At 37.0% G+C, this 24,487-nt stretch overlaps 1 protein-coding gene across 1 annotated transcript in view; it reads right to left on the bottom strand.

The window, feature by feature from the left end:
* LOC105188104 (ankyrin repeat domain-containing protein 50) overlaps positions 1-21,975 on the bottom strand; it is a gene marked incomplete at its 3' end in the record, with an annotated part of 526,622 nt that extends 504,647 nt beyond the window's left edge. Inside the window, exons 1-2 of the mRNA XM_025301288.1 lie at positions 21,635-21,975; positions 9,068-9,836 (exon numbers count right to left, since the gene is read on the bottom strand). Coding sequence (XP_025157073.1) covers positions 9,068-9,836; positions 21,635-21,636 — 771 coding nt within the window. The remainder of the gene's footprint in view (positions 1-9,067; positions 9,837-21,634) is intronic.
* Positions 21,976-24,487: the final 2,512 nt, after the last annotated feature.

Genomic DNA, 24,487 nt, shown 5'->3' with positions numbered 1-24,487 from the left:
GTTTGAGATCGGGTCAGAGCGTGTGTCCGGGCTCGGGACACAAATGAGCGGGCCTCCCCGTGGTTCCCCGTGAACGTGGCGCGCGAGACGACACCCTAATGGGAGTCAGCGCGCATGCCACGACTAAACTGCTCATCCTGCGAAGTACGACCCACGCAGGCGCTGCTGAATTTTTCTATTGCCCGTTTTAGTAGTAAGAGAACAACTCGCTTTGGAAGTGGATAGTTGTATAGCGTACGGCTTTCATAGCCGAGGTAGCACGGCATCCTACGGGTGTCGGGCTTCACAATAACATGTGTTTAAGATCGCACGTGCCGGCGATCTTTGTTTAAAAATTGTTAGGAGAAGGCAAAATGTACAGTAGAGCAAATCAGTTCAGCATAGTTATTTTCTTCAAAGACACGCTAGCATATGTTTTCATTTTTTGTTGTCATTCGTCAGCTGATGTCTGTTGTTGTGTTTGAACGCATTCAAACGAATACAGCTGACGAGCGATAAACACGAGATCTACGCGTGATATATAGGCAAAGCAGTTGAGTCTTTTCACTTATCAGCAATCTCCGAATTTTGTACCTTACCGCGTAGCTATCGCTGATACGTTGGAAGATAGGACTGTCAAACAGAGGGGACGGCGAGCCTTCGTATTATAACTCATGTTATAATCGTGTTATAAACATATTCTTAACCGCTCGTTTTCTCGATCTCGAAATTCGCTTGTACGTTTCGCTGTCTTCGCTTGTTAGTTGCGCTTTATACTTCGCAAACAATTTTGAGTTCTTGCTTCTCAACTCGCTCATCCGCGAGAACTAATTGTGTGCATAATAAGTTACATTAACGGACACCTCACGAATCAGCTTGACCTTGACATATGTTATAGAAGATACATTCTTGAGTAACTTTTTCTAATAAATTAATTGGCGCTCGTGCTTTATTAAAAAGATATTAACAAAAAATTTGGTATATGCGTAAGTTGCAAGTGTGTTTATCACGGCGCGCTACGCGCCCCTGCCCCCATCTCATCTCTGATTGGTATGTCCGTTCAGACCTGCCAAAGATTTAAAAGAATTCTCCAATCATGAACATTTGCTACTGAGTGGTAGCGGAGCAGTTTTTTTGCTGAACGTGACCAATCACTTTCGTAAACATACTGCTTGTACTAGTATAGTAGATAGAGTGGGTGGGGGAATAGGAAGGGGGTGAAGGAGCGGGGGTTGAGAAATGGGGGGCGCGGCGCGCGTAGCGCGCCCTGATAAACACACTTGCAACTTACGCATATACCAAATTTTTTGTTAATATCTTTTTAATAAAGCACGAGCGCCAATTAATTTATTAGAAAAAGTGACTCAAGAATGTATCTTCTATAACATATGTCAAGGTCAAGCTGATTCGTGAGGTGTCCGTTAATGTAACTTATTATGCACACAATTAGTTCTCGCGGATGAGCGAGTTGAGAAGCAAGAACTCAAAATTGTTTGCGAAGTATAAAGCGCAACTAACAAGCGAAGACAGCGAAACGTACAAGCGAATTTCGAGATCGAGAAAACGAGCGGTTAAGAATATGTTTATAACACGATTATAACATGAGTTATAATACGAAGGCTCGCCGTCCCCTCTGTTTGACAGTCCTATCTTCCGACGTATCAGCGATAGCTACGCGGTAAGGTACAAAATTCGGAGATTGCTGATAAGTGCTAAACGCACTTGCAACTTACGCATGTACCAAAATGGTAAATATATATAGAAAAGGGTGCACCTCACCAATTTTTTTCATTTTGAAATATGTTATAAAGGAAATTCTAAGTGACTTTTCCTAATACAATTATATGGGGGTTGCTTATAGTTTCTGAGATATTTGACTTTAAAATTTTATAATTGTACGTTAAAGTACATTTGAAGTAGACAAGCAGTTTTCATTCACTTTAAATATAGGAAACAGTACATATAAGCGGGAGAGAGGCTCTTCCCCTCCCCCGCACCCCCCTAATAAATCTTAATCTAACCTAACTTATTGCATCTTTATATATTTTTGGATATTGTTGAAAAAAGTTCTCTTAAGAACTATCACCTGGCTCAACTTATTATAATATCTGCATATAATTAGGTGTTGTAGCTTTTAAGAAAATCTTTTCAACATCGGCCGAGAATATATAAAGACAATATATAGAAGACAATATAAAGATGCAATAAGTTAGGTTACGTTAGGATTTTTTAGGGGAGTGGAGGGTGCGAGGGAGGAGCGAAGCCCCTCTCCCGCTTATATGTACTGTTTCCTATATTTCTATATATACACTATGTTTGGATTAACTGTTTGGATTGTACTGTAAATAACATCAGTTTATGATATCTGGAATTTAATTCCAGAATAATCAAAATTCCAAAACTTTAAAATCAAATATCTCGAAAACTATAAGCGATCCCCGTATATGTAGTTGTATCAGGAAGTTACTCAGAATTTCATCCTTTATAACATATTTCAAAATGAAAAAAATCGGTAAGGTGTACCCTTTTCTATATATTTACTACCAAAATTTTTTTTAATAACTTTTTAATAAACAGTGACCGCCAGCTAAAACCTTCCAACATTACTTAGAGTGATGATCTATATAACATATGACTAAAATTTTTTAGATCGGGAGGTAGTCTCCATAGGTAAAATCACTGCTATATTTTCCTCACTTTTTTGGTTAATAACTTTTTAATAAAACACGAGCGCCGATTAATTTATTAGAAAATGTTACTTAAGAATGTATCCTATATAACATATGGCAAGGTCAAGCTAATCCGTGAGGAGTTCATTAATGTAAATAATTACCAAACATTTTTTTATTTGCCTAATATTTTTTTAAATATTTAGGGGAAACTTGATAACTTTCCAATATTTAACTTACGATATTTTGCTAATCATTTGTCGAAAGAAAAAATGGTATTAAACTTTTTTACTCTATTTAATCTTAAGAATTACTATAATAGTGCCTTTACTTTTGTTAATTTAATGATTCTGAAATTTCCAAAGATCGATAAATTAACAAAAGTAAAGGCACTATTATAGCAATATATTCTAGAGATTAAATAGAGTAAAATTAAATAGAGTAAATTAAATAGAGTAAAAAACTCTAGCCATTTTTTCTTTCGACAAATGATTAGCGAGATATCGTAAGTTAAATATTGAAAAAGTTACTAAATTTTCTTTGGACATCTTAAAAAATATTAGGCAAACAAAAAATGTTTCAGACAGAAGTTGATTAAATTTATTGTCAGAAAAAGAAGATGTAATAAAAAATTAGGCTTCTTGATTTAAAAAATTAAGTTGACCTTAAACTGATCTTGAAAATGCCCTCCAAGGACAAAATTAAGGTCACCATCAGTTGACCCCATACGAACCCTATAACTTTTCATTCAAACATTTTTCGATATTTCCATAATTTTCGAAGCTATCAGTGTGGATAAATTAAAATGGCCCACCCTATAGATGTTTTATGTTCTTCTTAAAACCATACGATTTTTGCCTGAAACATTTTTTTTCTAAAATGCTTAGTTTCCGATATATAGCAGTTATAAAATTTTAGGATAAAGGCAAAAAAGTCCGTATTAAAAGATGTGAATACATCACAAAAAACTGAATTACTTACTTTCAGGAGATAAAAATGATTAACAAAAGTTATATATAAGTTGTATGTAACGTTATACCTTTTTTATTTTATAATCACTTTTTCTTTGTGCAATTGTTTCTTGTAAAATAATATTAACAAACATAACATTTCAACGATAACATTTCAAACCTAATATTAGATTAAGTACGTAATATGATATATACGTAATATAAAATTAACTTTTATTCCAAAAAATAATTAATATTAAATATTTACACTCAATTGTTCGAATTTATTCTTAAATATAGATATACAGTGCCTACCAAAAGTTACGGGCCACCTAAATAATTTTTGAATGGTTTGAAATGTAGGATTGAAATTTATAGGGATACAATGGGATTACAAAGTCTATTATTTAACCACAAAAATACTCACCTGCACTCTCCCGAGGGAGAGGGAGCCAAAAATCTTAAACAGCATGTGGGGTTGAGTGAGGGCTCGTTCAAAAGGGCTTGCCGAGACGAAAACACCGCGATGTCGCTGAGGTCTCTACGATTGCTTTTCCCAGAGTTATAATCAATTGAACATTTCTATTGAGATTTTGCGATAGCGAGGGCGACAACAAAAGAAAAATAAGGCTTCACTCGGGCACGCTCCTGAGTGTATGTGTGTCTGTGTTGGTGTCGGCGTCGGTGTCGGCGTCGGTATCGGTATCGGTGTCCGTATCCGTGTCCGTGTGTGTGCGTGTCCGTGTGTGTCCGTGTGTATGTGTGTGCGTGCGTGCATGCGTGCGTGTGTGTGTGCGCGCGCGCGTGTGTGTGTGTGTATGTCAACAAAGATAAGGACCTCACGATTCGTCAGTCTCGTAGTATTTAACGACTCCAAACCCTCTTTGTTGTGCGTGCGTGCGTGCGTGCGTGCGTGCGTTCGTGTGTGTGTGTGTGTGTGTGTATGCGTGTCTAACTAACCAAGACAAGACCGCTAGCGTGTCCGACCAACTAAGGTAAGACCGGGATGAGAACACTGGTGTATGTGAAGGAATAAAAACACTAATTATTTTATCAAATGTTCAAATTGATGTCCTTCGATAACTTGGCAGTGTCTTAAGCGAACGTAAAACGTATCGATAACGTTAGTTAAAAAATCGGGTGTGATTAAATTTGAAACGTTCACTATTTTTTCTCGCAGCTCTTCTAAAGTTTCGGACCTAGTCTCTCTCATAGACCTTTGTTTTCAAATACCCTCAGTAAAAGAAATATAATAGGGTCAGATCTGGTGATCTCGGTGGCCATTCTATTGTGTCTCTTCTACCAATCCATCGATCAGTGAAAACATCGTTGAGAATATTTCGAACTTCTAGAGAAAAATGAGCCGGAGCCCTATCCTGCTGAAACCAAACATTGTGGAAAGCTTCTCCAGCAATATCCTGAATAACCGGTATCACTTGGTTTCTTAGCAAATTGCAATAATTTTGAGAATTTATGCTACCTTTAATAAAAAAGGGTCCTGTAATACCATCAAGCATTATTCCGGCCCAAACGTTAACCTTCTGAGGATACTGCGTGTGATTGTCTCTCATCCAATGCGGATTTTCATTTCCCAATACCTCATATTCTGTCGATTTACAGAACCGTTTAATTCAAATGTTGCTTCGTCTTTTTTTTCAACAGTTGACTTTGAAACTGGTTCATGGTCAGGATATGTGGCATTGAATAAATCCGCTATTTCTCGATAGGACCTTATTCTGTCGCCATACCCTCTATCATTAATATAGTGATCCTTTCCGTTTCAGTTAAATGCATTTTCAAAAATGTACTAAAATGAAAAGTACTAAAGCAAAAAAGATATTTGACAAGCGCTCTCGAAAATTCATAAGCGCGAAATGAGACCGCGTAAAATAAGTTTACAAGTGAGAACTCTCTGAGGAAACATCAACTACAGCATTTCATATCTGTAAATCGACAGAATATGAGGTATTGAGCGGATGAAAATCAGCATTGGATGAAAGACAGTCACACGCAGTATCCTCAGAAGGTTAACGTTTGGGCCGGAATAATGCTTGATGGTATTACAGGACCCTTTTTTATTAAAGGTAACATAAATTCTCAAAATTATTGCAATTTGCTAAGAAACCAAGTGATACCGGTTATTCAGGATATTGCTGGAGAAGCTTTCCACAATGTTTGGTTTCAGCAGGATAGGGCTCCGGCTCATTTTTCTCTAGAAGTTCGAAATATTCTCAACGATGTTTTCACTGATCGATGGATTGGTAGAAGAGACACAATAGAATGGCCACCGAGATCACCAGATCTGACCCTATTATATTTCTTTTACTGAGGGTATTTGAAAACAAAGGTCTATGAGAGAGACTAGGTCCGAAACTTTAGAAGAGCTGCGGGAAAAAATAGTGAACGTTTCAAATTTAATCACACCCGATTTTTTAACTAACGTTATCGATACGTTTTACGTTCGCTTAAGACACTGCCAAGTTATCGAAGGACATCAATTTGAACATTTGATAAAATAATTAGTGTTTTTATTCCTTCACATACACCAGTGTTCTCATCCCGGTCTTACCTTAGTTGGTCGGACACGCGCGCGCACACGCACACACACACACACGCGCACACGCGCACACGCGCACACGCGCACACGCGCACACGCACACGCACATGCACACACACACGCACACACACGCGCACACACCACACACACACGCACATACACACACACGGCAAAGAGGGTTTGGAGTCGTTAAATACTACGAGACTGACGAATTATGGGGTCCTTATTTTTGTTAACACACGCACACACACACACATACACACACACATACTCACTCAAGAACGCGCATGCCCGCATGAAGCCTTATCTTTCTTCTGTTGTCGCCGGGCCCTCGCTATCGCAAAATCTCAATAGAAATGTTCAAATGATCATAACTCTCCGGAACTCTGCGGAAAAAATCCTCCGAGGTAGAGATCTCGACGACCGCGCGTTATTTTCATCTCGGAAAGCCCTTTCGAACGAGCCCTCACTTAACCCCACATGCCATTTGAGATTTTTTGTCACCCCTGTCCCCTCGTCCCCCGGGGGTATGCAGGTGGGTACTTTCGTGGTTAAATAATAGACTTTGTGATCCTATTGTATTCTTATAAATTTCAATCCTACATTTCAAACCATTCAAAAATTATTTAGGTGCCCGGAACTTTTGGTAGGCATTGTATATAGGGTGTCTAATTTTAAAGTTTATAGTGCTATATTTCTCAAACCGATGATTTTATTGAAAAATATTTCAAACAAAAGTTGTAGGGTTCAGAGGAGGACATCTGACGGTGATCTTGGCTTGACCTTGGATTGTCGTTTAAAGGTCACGTAAAGGTCAACTTAGAAATCCTAAATCCTAAATGGAACCCATTTCCTATTACATATTCTTCTAGCCCTTATCGAGGCGTTTTCAAAACACTACCTACTTAAGCCTGCACATTTTACTTTGGTGGGACAAAAGATTTGGACTACGTCATGCCCGATTTTATTCCAAACGAAGTTATTGATATTATTCTTGCTTTAGGAGAATGTGAACGAAATTATCGTAGAGATACGTTGGTTTATTGTTGTCGGTTTCTTCAGCGTCGATACCCGTCGGCGATGACTATTTTGAAGATAGAAAGAAGAGTTCGACGTAGACAGTTAATGCGTAAGAGACGTCGCCGGAACGTCAATGAAGATCCTGCTGGTCGCTTTGGCATATGAAACATTTCTGTTCTTGCGATGGTTAATCTTAATCCCGAAGTAAATCTTCGGGAAATGGAACGCTACTTGTGAGTTGTACGGTCAACTGGATTTTGACAGCGACGAAACATCATCCCTACCCTATCGTTGCATCAAAGTCTGAAAGAACTAGACAGGTTACGCCGTGTCGAATTTTGTCAATGGGTTTTGAGACGAATTGAGCTTGACCCGGACTTTTTCAGATATGTCCTCTTCAGTGATGAGGCAACAGCCGAGTTGCACTTGAACCGATGGAATAGTCGCTACTGGTTTATTGAAAATCCAAGGTGGATTCGGCAGATCAATCATCATCATCGGTGAAATTTGAATGTGTGGTGCGAGATCGTTGATGGAATGTTCATAGGTCCACACTTTTTTGAGGGAACGGTAAATGTTGGAAGATACCTCGACTTCTTGCAGAATAGATCGCCGATGCTTCTGCAAGATGTTCCCTTGGCCACGTGAGCAAGAATGTGGTTCCAACAAGATGGGGCACCGGCTCACAGTACTCGGGTTGAGAATCACCTCGGTGCTACTTTCCCTCACCGATAGATAGGTTGGGATGATCCAGTTTGGTGGCCACCAAGATCACCCGACCTTACTCTCCGGATTTTTATCTGTGAGGATTTTTGAAAGACACAGTATTCCGTCAACCGCCAACGACGCAGCAGGATGGATTGCATCAAAAATGCATGTCGAGCGATTCCAGCAAACGTTTTTCTGAAACTCGTCGAAAATTTCGAAAAGCGAGTTCGAGTGTGCGAGTTGTCGATAGCGGCGTTTTCGAACATCTATAATGAATAAGCCCCCCCTTACACACACACACACACACACACACGCACGCACGCACGCACGCACGCACGCACGCACGCACAAAATCGGGCCTTTTTAGGGCCATCATGATGTACAAATCCAACCGAACAACTTCCCCGCGGTGTATATCGGATAATATGAATGCCAGCGGTATGTCAACTTTGAAGCTTCATATCATAGGAATGGCTTGGGAAACGCAAAAGACAAACACAGGTAGTGTTTTGAAAATGTTTCGACAAGGGCTACAAGAATATGAATATGCAAAAAATAAGGAGTTCCATTTAGGATTTTAAAGTTGACCTTTACGTGACCTTCAAAGGATAATCCAAGGTCAAGCCAACGTCACCGTCAGATATCCCCCTCTAAACCCTACAACTGTTTGAAACATTTTCAATAAAATCATCGGTTTGCGAAATATAGCAATATGTAAACTTAGCAATATAAAATATAAAATAAATAGTAAAATATAGTAATATGTAAACTTTAAAATTGGATATCCTGTATACCCAAATTTGAGTGTTTTTTGTAAGAGCGTTTTATGTAAAAGTATTTTATAACTTCATTGTATTATAGTAATATTATTGTGACACATCAGTATAATATTACTGTGATATATTATCACAATATTACTGTAGTCTTAGATACAATGTCACCATAATATTACTGTAATGTATTTCGGCGGACATTTTAATATTACTGTGATATTATTGTAATAATGTATATTATTAATATTTCTACTATATTACGTTGTAATATTGCAATAGGGAAGTAATATTATTATGATATTGCTATAATATTACATGTTATGTAGAATATTAGTAATTAAAATATCAGATTATAAGATCAAGTATCAAGTGTAGAAATGATACAAAAAAAGTAATAAGAGTAAAAATTACCTGAATAGAAGAAACAGCATCTTTATTAACATCTTCTTCAGTAATCTTTTCGGAAGGCTTGGCACCAGCATCGATTAACAGTTTAAAGAGCTTTATATCCTGTCTGGGCCAAAGGATGCATTCAGAACTATCTACATAACAGCTTTCAATTGCAGCGTTGCTATCAATCATCCAAAGTAGCTGAAGAGTGTGGGCATCTAGAGTGTTAGTCATAACGTTCGGTATTGCACGTTGCAAATGTTGAGCTAACACACAGATCTCATCGGGATTAAGCTCAGGACCACAAAGCGTGTAATAGGCTGCCAACATGGCATGACCTTCAATGGCCGTACAAAGATATTTTTGAGTACAATGCTTAACATCCAGTAACCATTCAGCAAAACTGTGGTGGAAAAATATTAATGCGCCGGTACGAGAGACGGATATTACTCTGCGCAGAAGATAGAGTCGACGATTAAAGTCCTCCATAGTCATATCGATGCAAGCAGTCTTTACGCTTTTATAAAGTATATCCCGTGTGATAGATAATTTAGCAGCAAGCATGACATTCAGAAGAGGCTGAACTTTAAGGAATTGCTTCCTACTGAAAAGTCGTTGACAAAGCCAGAGATATAGGCCATTTAGAGTTCCTGGAATCTCACGTATCTCACGTAAGACAATAAAGTTCTCAGCAACACCATCAAGAACTTTCTCAAGATACAAAAAGCAGCCGTTACTCTTTATATGCAGTTGATTCAACATTTCAGCGGTATCACGTGAGATGTGTTGCCTGAAAATTATTATTAAAAATTAACGTAAAACAATTACTCGTGATAAGTCATAATGTTAATTGACTTTATGACTGAAGTACATGATAAATCATCTAATTTGATTAAATTTTATACAGGGTGTAACAAAAAGATCGGAACACTCGGTTATTTCGGGAACGTGATGTTTTACAAAAAAATGTTTCGTATAAAAATTGTAGGGCTTCAAAGAATCTATTTACTAAATGCTATAAATTTGACCTTGAAATGACCTTGAAAACCCTAGTCAAGATCAATATAAAAATCTTAAACGGAAACCCCTAATTTTTTTACACCTTTTTATACCAATTAATTTAAACAACTTTTGTCTAAAACATTTTTTTATTTGTCTAATATTTCTTGAGATATTTAAGGAAAACTTGATAACTTTTTCAATATTTAACTTACGATATCTCGCTATTTATCAGGAAAAAGTGATACTATATTTTCTTGCTTTATTTAGTCTCAAGAATATATTGTTACAATAGCACCCTGATTTTTGTTAATCTGATTTTGAAGTTTCCAAAAATCAGTAAGATAACAAAAGTCAAGACGCTATTGTAACAATATATTCTTGAGACTAAATAAAGCAAGAAAGTCTAGTACCACTTTTTCTTCCAACAAATAGTTAACGAGATATCGTAAGTTAAATATTGAGAAAGTTATCAAGTTTTCCTTAAAAATCTCAAAAAATATTAAACAAATAAAAAATTGTTTTAGAAAGAAGTTGTTCGAATTAATTGGTAGAAAAAAATGGTGTAATAAAAAATTGAGTTTTCCATTTAATATTTTTATATTGATCTTGACTGGGCTTTTTAAAGTTATCCCAAGTCATCAAATTCATAACGACAGTAAACAGATCCTTTGTAGCCCTATAACTTTTGTATGAAACATTTTTTTGTAAAACGTCACGTTTCCGAAATAATCGAGTGTCCTTTTTATTACATCTTGTATATCCGTTATTGGTGAACTGATATATATTTTTATTTTTCATAATAAGTCAGTAAGAAATTCACATACGCACATACATATATACACACGCGCGTGCGCGCATATAGATAAATATGTATACACATATTCTTATAGACTTGAAACATTCTATATTAGAGTTTCTGTTTATAAGTGTGCTTATATATATACAGAGTGTCCCATAATGCACGACTTTCCTCTAGAGTTGTGAAAGAAAGTGAAATTCTGAGTTGAAAGTTCCTCTTCCATTTTTTCCTTCGACCATTAATAACAAAGTTATTAACAAGAAAAATCGATCAATGGCGTAGTATACACGACTATGATGCAGTACTGTACATTGGCGCGGGATTCCGCTCTGCGCTGGCACCGATATTTGTTTTTATCCGATGATATCAAATGGTTCATTTATCATCTATTTGATAAGCTAATTGATTAATATTAATATTAATAATAATTAATATTGAAATATACATCACTTTTTCTTTTGTCTTCGATGTTCGTTGTTTATGTTTTAAATCTCATTGCGTTTAGGATTGAAGAATGGCAGTTAAAGAGTATCTCGTGTAAAAAATAATTACAACTCTGTCAGCCGTTTCATAATCCGCAAGGCATCAAAGATTAATAAACATGGGAAAAGCAATTTATTGATGAATTAATACGTTGCAGAAAAGTATATGGAACACACATTACGTAGTTTCTGCGAATAACATTTTGAACTGGCGCTCTAAAAAATCGGTCTTTTTTAAGACCACTGAAAAACCATTGACCCTTTTCATTCAAAATAACTAAAAATTGACTAAAATTTCCATTTTTTAATTTGTTTTCAAATGCATTTTTATGTTGTTTATTAAAAATGATGATTAATCAATTAACTTATCAAATGGATTATAAATGAGCTATTTAATATCATCAGATAAAAACAAATTTCTGCGCCAGCCCAGGTCGGAACCCCGCGCCAATATATAGTATTGCGCCATAGTCATGTATGCCACGCCATTGATCGATTTTTCTTGTTAATAACTTTGTTATTAATGATCGAAGAAAAAAATGGAAGAGGAACTTTTAACTCAGAATTTCACTCTTTTCCACATCCTCGAAGGAAAGTCATGTATTATCTGATACCTTATACAGGGTGTCCCATTTTAATGTCCCACTCCAAATAACTCTTCAGTATTGAAGTTTCAAGGAAAATAATCTCAATAAAAGTTGTAGGGATTTAAGTGAGCTTCCTTATGATGACCTTAACTTTGACCTTGACCTCTATTTTCAAGGTCAACTTACGTTTTTTAAATGGGAATCCTTATTTTTTATTACACTGTTTTTCTACTAGTTAATTTGAACAACTTTTGTCTAAAACATTTTTTTATTTATCTAATATTTTTTGAGATATTTGAGGAAAACTTGATAACTTTTTTAATATTTAACTTACGATATCTTGCTAACTATTTGTCAGAAGAAAAAGTATAAGACTTTCTTGCTTTATTTTGTCTCAAGAATATATTGTTACAATAGCACCATGATTTTTGTTAATCTGATTTTGAAGTTTCCAAAAATCAGTAAGATAACAAAAGTCAAGGCGCTATTGTAACAATATATTCTTGAGACTAAATAAAGCAAGAAAGTCTAGTACCACTTTTTCTTCCAACAAATAGTTAACGAGATATCGTAAGTTAAATATTGAAAAAGATATCAAGTTTTCCTCAAATATCTCAAAAAATATTAGACAAATAAAAAAATGTTTCAGACAAAAGTTGTTCGAATTAACTACTAGAAGAAAATAGTGTAATAAAGAATAAGGAGTCCCATTTAAAAAACGCAAGTTGACCTTCAAATGACCTTGAAAATAGAGGTCAAGGTCAAAGTCAAAGTCAACATAAGATAGCTCACTTAAATCTTTACAACTTTTATCGAGATCATTTTCCTTGAAACTTCAATACTGAAAAGTTATTTAGGGTGGGACATTAAAATGGGATACCCTGTATATGACGGAGCATAGAGAAAGGCAACCGTTGATAATGAATATTTGATTTGTATTTTGAGTTCAAGTTTACTTTGGGATCCCTTGGGGATCACTTGGGGGGCCATAACGAGACAAGTGTCAGTTTGTTTTGACAATTAAACGAGTGGAGCGAGAACGCAAGAAAGGGAGAAGGATGTTTTATTGACGTCGGAGAGACGAAGCCAGACGGAACAGCTGGAGATGGAATGCAGGCTGATCCCCCCAGCTTCCCTACTCCGGCTCATCTGGTAAACAAATAACACTCCGTAGAGGTTTTAGCCGGTAAGAATCCGGCATAACCCTCGCCCCTCTTCAAAGGGGCGGGGGGTACCCATGAGGATTTCCCCTCATGAATAAAAAAATAGTACATTAGTGAATAAAAAAACAATATATGGATCTATCAAGTATATTCCGAATAAAGGATATTTTGGAAACGAACGAACGTTTTTCTTCAAAACTCAGTGTAGCCGGTATAAAACATGCCGGACGAGTATAACGGTTCTGGTATGGAGTAGAGTGAATCTCCGACATATACAGGGTATATAAAAAATACCGGGAGGATGAAATATCACAAAAACTAAGCATTTAAAAAAAATGTTTCAAATAAAAATTGTAGGGTTTCAAAAGATCTATTTACTGATATTATGAGTTTAACCTTCGGTGGCGTCGCCAAGATCAGGACAAGGTCACCTTGAATTTTTTAAACGGAACCCCCTATCTTTTACTGCATATTCTTATAGCCCTTCATCAGACCTTTTCAAAGCACTATAATTTTTTCTATTTTGAGTAAGCCATTTCGAAGTTATCGAATTTTTTATGATAAGATGTCCAGCCAACCAAGGTAATATCAAAGGAATATCCTGCCAGCTAAAGCAAGATAAAAAAAGTATCCAGCCAGCCAAGGTAAGGTCGAAGAAGTATCCAGCCAGCTAACAGAAGATGATCATAAAGGAAAACTAGCATTTGAAAGCGCGATTAATATCAAATGCTCAAATTGTTCACCATTCATTGTTTGACAACGCGCTAATCGATGATAAAAATTAGAAACAGCATCTTCTATATATTCATTAGGTATAAGTGCCGCTTCATCAAGAATCCGATTTCGTAGGTCATTTAGATTCCGAGGTTTAACTTTGTATACTTGATTTTTTAGATAACCGCAGAGAAAGTAGTCGAGAGATGTGAAATCCGGTGACCGAGCTCGCCACTCGATCGTGCTTCTCCTCTCTATCCACCATTCAGGAAAAATTGTGTCTAAATAAATACGAACGTTACATCCATAATGCGGTGGTGTACATTCTGTTGAAACCACACCTGTTGAAAGTTTTCACTAACGATCGCGTTGACTGCAGAGACGATTTGACTTCTCAGCATATCTTCTTATGATCAAGTTACCTTCAATAAAGAATGGTCCTATCATCTGTTATTTAATATTCTTGCCTAAATGTTCAATTTCTGTGGATATTGCGTATTGTGTTCCCACGTCTAGTAAGGGTTCATATATAACCATAATCTGCAATTAAGTCTATTAACAACACCGTTTAATTGAAACGTTGCTTCATCTGAAAAGACTATGTTAGATAAAAAGTCAGGTTCTGCATCTATTTGTGCTATCATAGTCTCACAGAAGTGAACACGTCGATCAAAATCGTCTTCGTTTAGCTCATGAATAAGTCGTATTTTGTAAGGGCGAAATTTATTCCTTTTTAATATCTTATGCACAGACTTTATATGCATAGAATTTATCTCATGTTCTTGAGCAGTTCTGCGGACAGAAGTTTGTGGATTCTCTACGAATGATTGTAAAACATCCAGTGTCTTTTTTCCATTTGTTGCTACGGCAAGCTTTCCTATTAGGTTGTTGCAGATGAAATGGCCGTTTTTCAAAATTCAAATTTCCCGGCCGAGTAGTTAAGCTCTTTTCATGCAGCGTCGTTGCATACGTGATATTTGAAAAGTATATGCCCCACACGTAAATTCGCACGCATAACCTTACTTTTATCACTTTGTTTATATCGTTGAAAATCGCTGTCTCTTCGACATGGAAAGTAAGGAAATGCGGATAATATTCTTGTACGAATACAAACTTGGTCATAGTGCGGCCGAGGCAACGCGAAACATAAACATTGCTTTTGGGGAAGGTTCTGTAAGTGATCGAACCATTAGACGTTGATTTGAAAAGTTTCGGTCTGGTGAAACAAATCTCGACAATTTGCCTCGCGGCCATGCACCATCAGTGATTGATGACAATGTTTTGAAAGACATGGTTGAAGCAGACTCGCGTTTATCAGTTCGAGATGTTGCACACAGCATCAACGTTTACTATTCCACTGTTTCCTGACACCTAAAGGCCATGGGGAAAGTGAAAAAGCTTGACAAATAGGTACCACATGAACTGACTGAGAGAGACAAGCTTCGCTGTATGGAAATCAGCTCATCTTTGCTTTCCCGACACAATAATGAAGGAATATTGAATCGAATAGTAACGTGTGATGAAAAGTGGGTTCTTTATGACAATCATCGACGTTCTGCCCAGTGGTTAGATGCTGATCAAGCTCCGAAACACATGCCGAAACCAAGCCTTCATCCACGTAAAGTTATGGTATCTGTATGGTGGTCTGCCAAGGGTATTGTGCATTTTTCGTTTTTGAAAAAGGGTGAAACTATAAATGCTGACAAATATTGCCAAGAAATTGACATTGTGATGGAAAAACTGCGTATTGAACAGCCAGCGTTATTAAATAGACGCGGTATGTTATTGTTTCATAATAATGCTAGACCGCATATTGCAAAAAAACCTGTAAAAACATTAACAGAATACAAATGCGAAGTTCTCCCTCACCTTCCTTATTCTCCTGACTTTTCTCCAACTAATTACCATTTGTTTAAGCATCTGGATAACTTTTTAAGTGAAAAGGTATTCCAAACAGAAAGCGACGTGAAAAATGCGTTCAACGAATTTCTTGCATCTCGCTCTTCTAATTTCTACGTGAAAGGCATTGATGCGCTTGTATCACGTTTGGGGAAGTGTATTGAGGTGGAGGGAGACTATTTCGATTGACGAGATGTATATAAAGTGTGTCGAATAAAAATTTAAATTAAAAATTAAAAAATGGCCATTTTATCTGCAACAACCTAATATTTTAAGACGATTTTTATCGCTTCCTGTTTCTTTAATCCGCCTTGTAGTACTTTCAACAGTTGATTTCGAAATAGGAGTATCTCGAAAAGTTACATTGAAAAGATCCTTTGTATCTTGATACGATCTTAATCTATCATCCCAGCCCCTCATCATCCAGACAGATATTCTATCGCGTTCGGTAAGGTGTTGCACTTTAATTGATATAAATTATCGAGATGAAAATTTTGAAACGAATGAATAACTATCAGCAATACATTAAAATGAACTAAATGGAAAAAAAGTGTACAGAAATAAGCAAAATAAAAATTTAGCAGATCCTTACAAAAGCGTTTGAGAATAATGTTAATCTCTAAAAGGAAAAGTAAAGTCTAATGAATAAGCTAGGAAACAAAAAGATTTATCCAATAAACAGAAATTTGTATTAATTAGATAACAAAATCGATAATTTATTTAAAGAAAGAAAAATCATTAAGAAAAATCATTTATCTTTTCCGTATGAAATAATGCGTATCATGTACAAGTAATGTGTTCTACTTCAAGTCAAAGTCATTGCAATTGATTTGAAATGATTCGAAGGTGAAGTGAAGGTTTAGTGCCGTTATAAATTTAATATTACTTTAATATTACATGTGTCTGAAATACAAGTCACAAAATTGCTCCAGCAATTGAAATTGTCCGCTGGCTGGACATCTTATCATAAAAAGCTCGATAACTTCGAAACGGCTTAATCAAAATGGAAAAAATTATGTTTTGTAAAGGTCTGAAGAAGGGCTACAAGAAGATGCAATAAAAAATAGAGAGTCCCATTCAAAAAATTCAAGGTGACTTTGTCCTGACCTTGGCGACGCTACCCAAGGTTAAACTCATGACAGTAAATAGATTTTTTGAAACCCTACAATTTTTATTCGAAACATTTTTTCTAAAATGTTTAGTTTTTATGATATTTCACCGTCCCGATACTTTTTACATATCTGTGTATACTATATACAGGGTGTTTCAGACTACCCAGGTCATCCGACTTTTTCGTAAACGCGACATTTTAGAAAAAAATTTTTCAGACAAAAGTTGTAGGGTCTCAAAGGACCTATTTACTCACACTATGAATTTGACCTTGGGATGACCTTGAAAAGTCCAGTGAAAATCAACATAAAAATTTTAAATAGAAATCCCAATTTTTTATTACCAGGTCTGTAAATATGAAACCGGAATTTGCCCATAAATGGCCCTAGCTGTCAATGTAGTTACCGTCAAACCGCGTCATTGGCGCCATTTCCATTTGTTGACATCTGACAAAGATTTTCAACTCACAACAATACAAGTTTCATACAACAGCATAGTTTGTAATAGCGTTGAATATGTCGAATTTTGTGCCTGGAAGCTACGATTTGCGGACAGCATTGATTTTCTGTTACCATTTGAAGAAAACTGCTGCAGAATCGCATCGAATGCTTGTCGAAGCTTACGGTGAGCATGCTCTTGGTAAATCACAGTGCTTGGAATGGTTTAAAAAATTCAAACATGGCGATTTTAATGTGAGAAACGAAGAATGTGGAAGACCACCGAAAAAGTTTGAAGACAGCGAATTGCAATCATTGTTGGATGAAAATGACGCTCAAACGCAACAACAGCTCGCGGATCAATTAAATGTGACACGAGAAGCCGTCTCCGTACGTTTGTAGGCCATGGGAAAGATCCAAAAGATGGGAAAATGGGTTCCACATGAACAGAATGAAAGACAGCAGGAAAACCGAAAAACCACTTTGAAATGCTGCTCGCCAGGTACAAAAGAAAGTCATTTCTCCATCAAATTGTGACTGGCGATGAAAAGTGGATATATTTTGAGAATCCTAAGCGTAAAAGATCATGGATAACTCCAGGCGAATCATCGACATCAACTGCAAGGCCAAATCGCTATGGATGGAAGACAATGCTCTGTGTTTGGTGGGATCGGAAGAGTGTGATCTATTATGAGCTACTAAAACCTGGCAAAACCGTTAACTGAACACTACCGACAACAAATGTTTGATTTCAATCAAGCTTTGCGTGAAAAACGACCAGAATATCAAAAAAGGCAACACAAAGTGATTTTGCTTCATGATAATACACCATCACACACAGCAAAACTAGTCAAGGAAACGATTGAGGCGTTTAGTTGGGAAATACTTTCGCATGCGGCTTACTCACCAGACTTGGCTCCATCCGATTACTACTTATTTGCATCGATGGGATACGCACGCGCTTCACTTCTTACAAAAATGTACGAAAATGGCTCGATGACTGATTTGCCTCAAAAGAGCAACAGTTTTTTTGGCGTGGCATCCACAAATTGTCAGACAGGTGGGAAAAATGTACACCTAGCGATGGGCAATACTTCGAATAAAATATTTTTTATCATTTTCATACAATAAACGTGTATTTTCTATACAAAAATTCCGGTTTCATATTTACATACTTGGTAAAAGTCCCATACCGTTTCACGAGATTCGCAATAATTATCAAGTTATTAATAACAGAAATTTGAGGGGTGGGAGTGCGCCGGCATAGATGATTGGAGAAGCATTGCAGCTGCTTAAGCCGCAGTGCGGCCCAGTCGATCCAGCAACTGTTGCCGGTGCACGGCGAGGGGAAAGACAATGCGCCCCTATTCGTTGTTTTATCTCGCCGGACCTACGTCTCGCCGCACACCGCCAACAGTTGCTGGGTCGAGTGGGCCGCGCTGTGGCCTGAGTAGCTGCAACGCTTCTCCAATTATCTATGTCGGCGCACTCCCATTCCTCAGATTTCTGTCATTAATAACTCGATAATTATTGCGAATCTCGCAAAACGGTATGGGACTTTTATGTTTGTCTTAATCCAATCTACCTTCACACTTTGGGTTGTAAACTTATAACCCCCCACCCTGTATATACATGTACACGAAATTTAGATTAAAAAAATATATTTCGTAGTTTTATTTTTTACGTAACAAAAATTGTGATATAAGAAATTATTTACTTTTACGTATCGTTAAAAACAATACTGACATATGTACTGATAAATTTATTTATCTGCTATTTCTCTAATAAGATAAAGCCTATTTAATCTGAAAAATAAAAACGATGTAATTTGAATAAAAGAAAACATATTTAAAGTGAGATTCTTTTACCCGCAGTTCCCTAACGTGGTAATGTGAACAGAACACGTGGTAGCGGCTTGAATAACCTAACTTAACCTAACTTAACCTCAGTCAGTTAACTTTTCTTTAATATGAATTGTTGCTCATTGTGGCTTTCTTCTGTGAAAAGGTACGTACTGTTGTAATAAATATATTAAGAAACATGTGATGTCTTTGGCAATGAGTATGCGTATTTATAAAAGACACTTATTATCATTCAATTTGTTTGTTAGCTTTATTACCTATATTATAAATGGAACGTAATGATGCAAGTTTCCGGCGTTTTTGTAATTAATGATAGAGAATGATATGTAAACGCTTATATCTGTTGTAGTCGTACACATGAAGTATGGCAAAGAAATCGTATATGTAACTGCATTGACATTCATAGCCTTTCACAACTTATAGTTTTCTCTGTTTTACCTTATGTCTACCACAAACATCTCATACTCTGTCATTAATCTGCTTGTGCTCAAAAGGGAATGTAGAGAAATGTCGTAAGTTACTCCTCATTTCTTTCTATTTTCTTATATTATTGTTACGTCCTGTGGACTCTGCGTATTCTAGATTCTTTTATAAATAGATTATGTTGCTCGCTTCAAATGTTCAAATGTTATATTCAACTAACATGTTCCGTGACCCTTCGAGCTTGATGGCGTCACATACCGATTTCTTTTTTTTATCTCCCCTTAGACCAAAGTCCTCTAGCTGTTTGTCGGGAAGATTCACTGAGTCACTTCCCGGACTGACCAGTCAATATCTGATTTTGTTAATTCTCCAGAACTCACAGCTTTTCCACGTCCCGTCATAAAATATATTACCCAACAATCCTTACGGATTGCGGAAACGGGAGCGTCCCAGATGCGCACAGAATAAAACGGACACAGCAGGTTGAATGAAACAGACACAGTGACAAACGGACAAAGTAAGAAAAGGACACAGTAAGAAACGGACACAGTGACAACCGGATACAATAACAAACGGACACAGTAGGAAACGGACACATGATGGTTGCAATCGGACACAGTGACAATCGGACACAGTAGGAACGGACACAGTGAGAATCGGACACAGTAAAAAATGGACACAGTATCAAACGGACACAGTAGGAAACGGACACACTGTGGTTGCAATCGGACACAGTAAGAAACGGACACAGTGACATTCGGACACAGTAAAAAACGGACACAGTAGGAAACGGACACACGGTGGTTGCAATCGGACACAGTGAGAAACGGACATAGTAAGAAACGGACACAGTGACATTCGGACACAGTAACAAACGGACACAGTAGGAAACGGACACACGGTGGTTGCAATCGGACACAGTGAGAAACGGACACAGTAAGAAACGGACACAGTGACAATCGGACACAGTAACAAACGGACACAGTAGGAAACGGACACACGGTGGTTGCAATCGGACACAGTGAGAAACGGACACAGTGAAAAACGGACACAATAAGAAACGGACACAGTGACAATCGGACACAGTAACAAACGGACACAGTAAAAAACGGACACAGTGAGAATCGGACACAGAAAAATGGACACAACATGAAACGGACACAGCAGGAAACAGACACATTGTGGTTGCAATCGGACACAGTGAGAAACGGACACAGTGAGAAACGGACACAGTGAGAAACGGACACAGTAAGAAACGGACACAGTGAGAATCGGACACAGAAAAATGGACACAACATGAAACGGACACAGCAGGAAACGGACACACTGTGGTTACAATCGGAGATAGTAAGAAACGGACACAGGAAGAAACGGACACAATGACAATCGGACACAGTACAAACGGACACAATAGAAAACGAACACAGTAGGAAACGGACACAAACGGAAACAAAAGTTGTTAAAATTAATTGGTATAAAAAGAAGATATAATAAAAAATTGGACTTTCTATTTTAAAAAATTAAGTTGACCTTCAACTGACCTTGAAAATGCCCTCCAAATAAAAAGCTGATAATGCCATTCTCTTTCCCCTTCGAAATCATGGAAAACGTGTTTTAGTTTTTTCAATATCTTTCATAGTTTTCAAAATTTTTTGTCTGTTACGTTTGAAATTTAGCATCCTATATAAGATGAATATTAGGCCCCGTCAAAAAAAAATTATTCTCTAACATTAATTGAACACACAAGCACACACACATGTATATATATATATATATAACGTTATATTAAAATATTTTTCAAGGTTACCCATTGAACAATTTTTGCGAATATTTATCGGAATATCTAAAAACATTCTACATCAAGAACACGTACATATGCAAGGTTAGTATTAACAATAATTTTTATATTTCACTAACAATTATTTTTTAAAAAGATAACTATCTTTATCATGCTCTAGAGAAGGAAAATATATTAGACATATCTTTGCAAAATGAAAATGACAAAAATTATGAAGAGGAATTATTTGTCGGACTACTTGAAACTGTTTTTTATGAACAACATATAAATATGCAAAGTTAGTATTAACTATATTATGTATGTCTGACTTACATTCTTATTAACTTGCCTTATCACGCTTCAGGAAACGAAAATATTCCCAATATATCTTTGATAGACAATACTGGAAAAAATTGTGAAGAAAAAATACAAGTTACTACAGATCCCAAAGATATCCCAATAAATCTATTAGAACCTAGGATTACTCTAATAAAGCTCACACGTCAAGACTGCGAAAAATATATTAAGAATAGTCAGCAACCATTAGCGTTTATTGAAAACACTATTCCATCAAAAGTAAGTATACATTGAAACGTTACTCATTATCGACAGATATAATATTTACACATTGAAACATTTACATAATGTTCCAGATTACACGAAAACGGAAAGCACCTTGCAGTCAACCTTGCAGTCGTTGCAGATAAAAATAACCATATATATTTTAAGATATATGTTATATTTTAGTATGCGTGCTTCCTACTGTTCCTTTGTTGGCTTGTTATGTAATTGTTATGCAATTATGTAACACACATTGTTTCGGAAATGTTTATAATACATATTATAAAAGAAAATAACTTTGAATATTAGCATATAAGTAATTTTTATATAATTCACCTTAAAGTATTGTGAGAAATTAGCAGTAAGTACTTTCAACCTAATCTTGCATACAGCCTTAGTCTACAACATATTTCAGTACGTAATGCTTAACATATATAATACTGTTATATTGGCAACAAATCGACTGTCTTAGAATATATGTGCGATAAACGTCATAAAAAATATGTATTAAAAAAGATGCTGACAATTCTAAATATTTTTATACACTTCAAATAAAAGTAAGACATGTTTATGGCATATATACGAAGGCAGTTTGATAAGTCAGTGACTTTTTGAATTTTCCGCGCAGTAACTTTAAATGCAGCACTGCTCCCGTCAACTGCCATCTATTAATAGACTACTGTACAAGTTTGGGCAAGCTGCGCCATTTAGTTAGTGTTTGACAGCCATTGAAAGCAGACAACCTCGTGAATTTTAACGGAAATGGAAAAAAGTGAATTTCGTGTGCTAATTAAGCATTATTTTTTGCGTAAAAAAACCATCACCGAAACCAAGGCAAAGCTTGATAAATACTATGGGGACTCTGCACCATCAATTTCAATGGTTAAGAAGTGGTTTACTGAGTTCCGTTGTGGTCGTACCAGCACAAGTGACGCCGAACGTTCAGGTCGCCCAAAAGAGGTCGTCACGCCAGAAATCGTCGATAAAATCCATGGAATGATATTGGACGATCGAAGAATGAAAGTGCGTGAAGTGGCTGAGGTTGTAGGCATCTCAACTGAGCGGGTACATCACATTTTACATGAATATTTGGACATGAAAAAGCTATCCGCGCGATGGGTGCCGCGATTGCTCACACTCGACCATAAGCGCAACCGTGTGACCATTTCAAAGGAGTATTTGGCGATGTTCAGCCGCAATCCGAACGAGTTTTTGCGCCGTTTCGTTACCGTAGACGAAACATGGATCCATCACACCAGAGACCAAGGAACAATCAAGACAGTGGGTTTCTTCGGGTGAACGTGCACCAAAGAAGGCCAAGGTGGGTCTGTCGGCCAACAAGGTCATGGCCACAGTTTTTTGGGATGCACGCGGTATCATTCACATCGATTACCTTGAAAAGGATAAAACGATCACCGGCGAATATTATTCAGAGCTTTTGGACAGATTCGATATTGATTTGAAGCAAAAACGACCGCATTTGGCGAAGAAAAAAGTGCTGTTCCATCAGGACAATGCACGGGTGCACACGTATGTAGTCACCATGACAAAAATCCATAAATTGGGCTACGAACTGCTACCCCATGCAGCATATTCACCAGATTTAGCCCCCTGCAACTATTTCCTGTTTCCAAACCTGAAGAAATGGCTGGGCGGTAAGAGATTTGGGTCGAATGAAGAGGTCATCACTGAAACAAACGCCTATTTTGAGGGCCTTGAGAAAACCTATTATTTGGAAGGAATAAAAAAATTGGAAAAACGATGGACTAAATGTATCGAGCTAAAAGGAGACTACGTTGAGAAATAAAACGCTTATTTGCCGAAAAAAATATCTTTTATTAAAAAAGTTACTGACTTATCAAACTACCCTCGTATTTTGTACACCGGTGAAATTTGTGCTTTGCAAGTTGAACAAGTTTTAACATTATCACTATCTCGCATGATTTAACTAGAACAATCTGCACAAGTGCAGAAGTGACTGCACAGTATGAAAAGATGAGTCGATTCAGCAATAATACACATAAATAATGCACGTACGATCAGATTTTACTTTTTCTTCACTTTTTTCGCACCCCGTTTCCTATTGTGTCCGTTTCCTACTGTGTCCGTTTTCTATTGTGTCCGTTTGTTACTGTGTCCGATTGTCATTATGTCCGTTTCTTCCTGTGTCCGTTTCTTACTGTCTCCGATTGCAACCACAGTGTGTCCGTTTCCTGCTGTGTCCGTTTCATGTTGTGTCCATTTTTCTGTGTCCGATTCTCACTGTGTCCATTTCTTACTGTGTCCGATTGCAACCACCGTGTGTCCGTTTCCTACTATGTCCGTTTGTTACTGTGTCCGATTGTCACTGTGTCCGTTTCTTACTGTGTCCGTTTCTCACTGTGTCCGTTTCCTGCTGTGTCCGTTTCATGTTGTGTCCATTTTTCTGTGTCCGATTCTCACTGTGTCCGTTTCTTACTGTGTCCGTTTGTTACTGTGTCCGATTGTCACTGTGTCCGTTTCTTACTGTGTCCGTTTCTCACTGTGTCCGATTGCAACCACAGTGTGTCCGTTTCCTACTGTGTCCGTTTGATACTATGTCCATTTTTTACTGTGTCCGATTCTCACTGTGTCCGTTTCTTACTG

The sequence above is a fragment of the Harpegnathos saltator genome, unplaced genomic scaffold (assembly GCF_003227715.2).
Source record: "Harpegnathos saltator strain DR-91 unplaced genomic scaffold, Hsal_v8.6 scaffold409, whole genome shotgun sequence".
NCBI classification, from domain to species: Eukaryota; Metazoa; Arthropoda; class Insecta; order Hymenoptera; family Formicidae; genus Harpegnathos; species Harpegnathos saltator.
The sequence above is the reverse complement of the archived record's forward strand: the minus strand, read 5'-3'. Positions and strand labels throughout refer to the sequence as shown.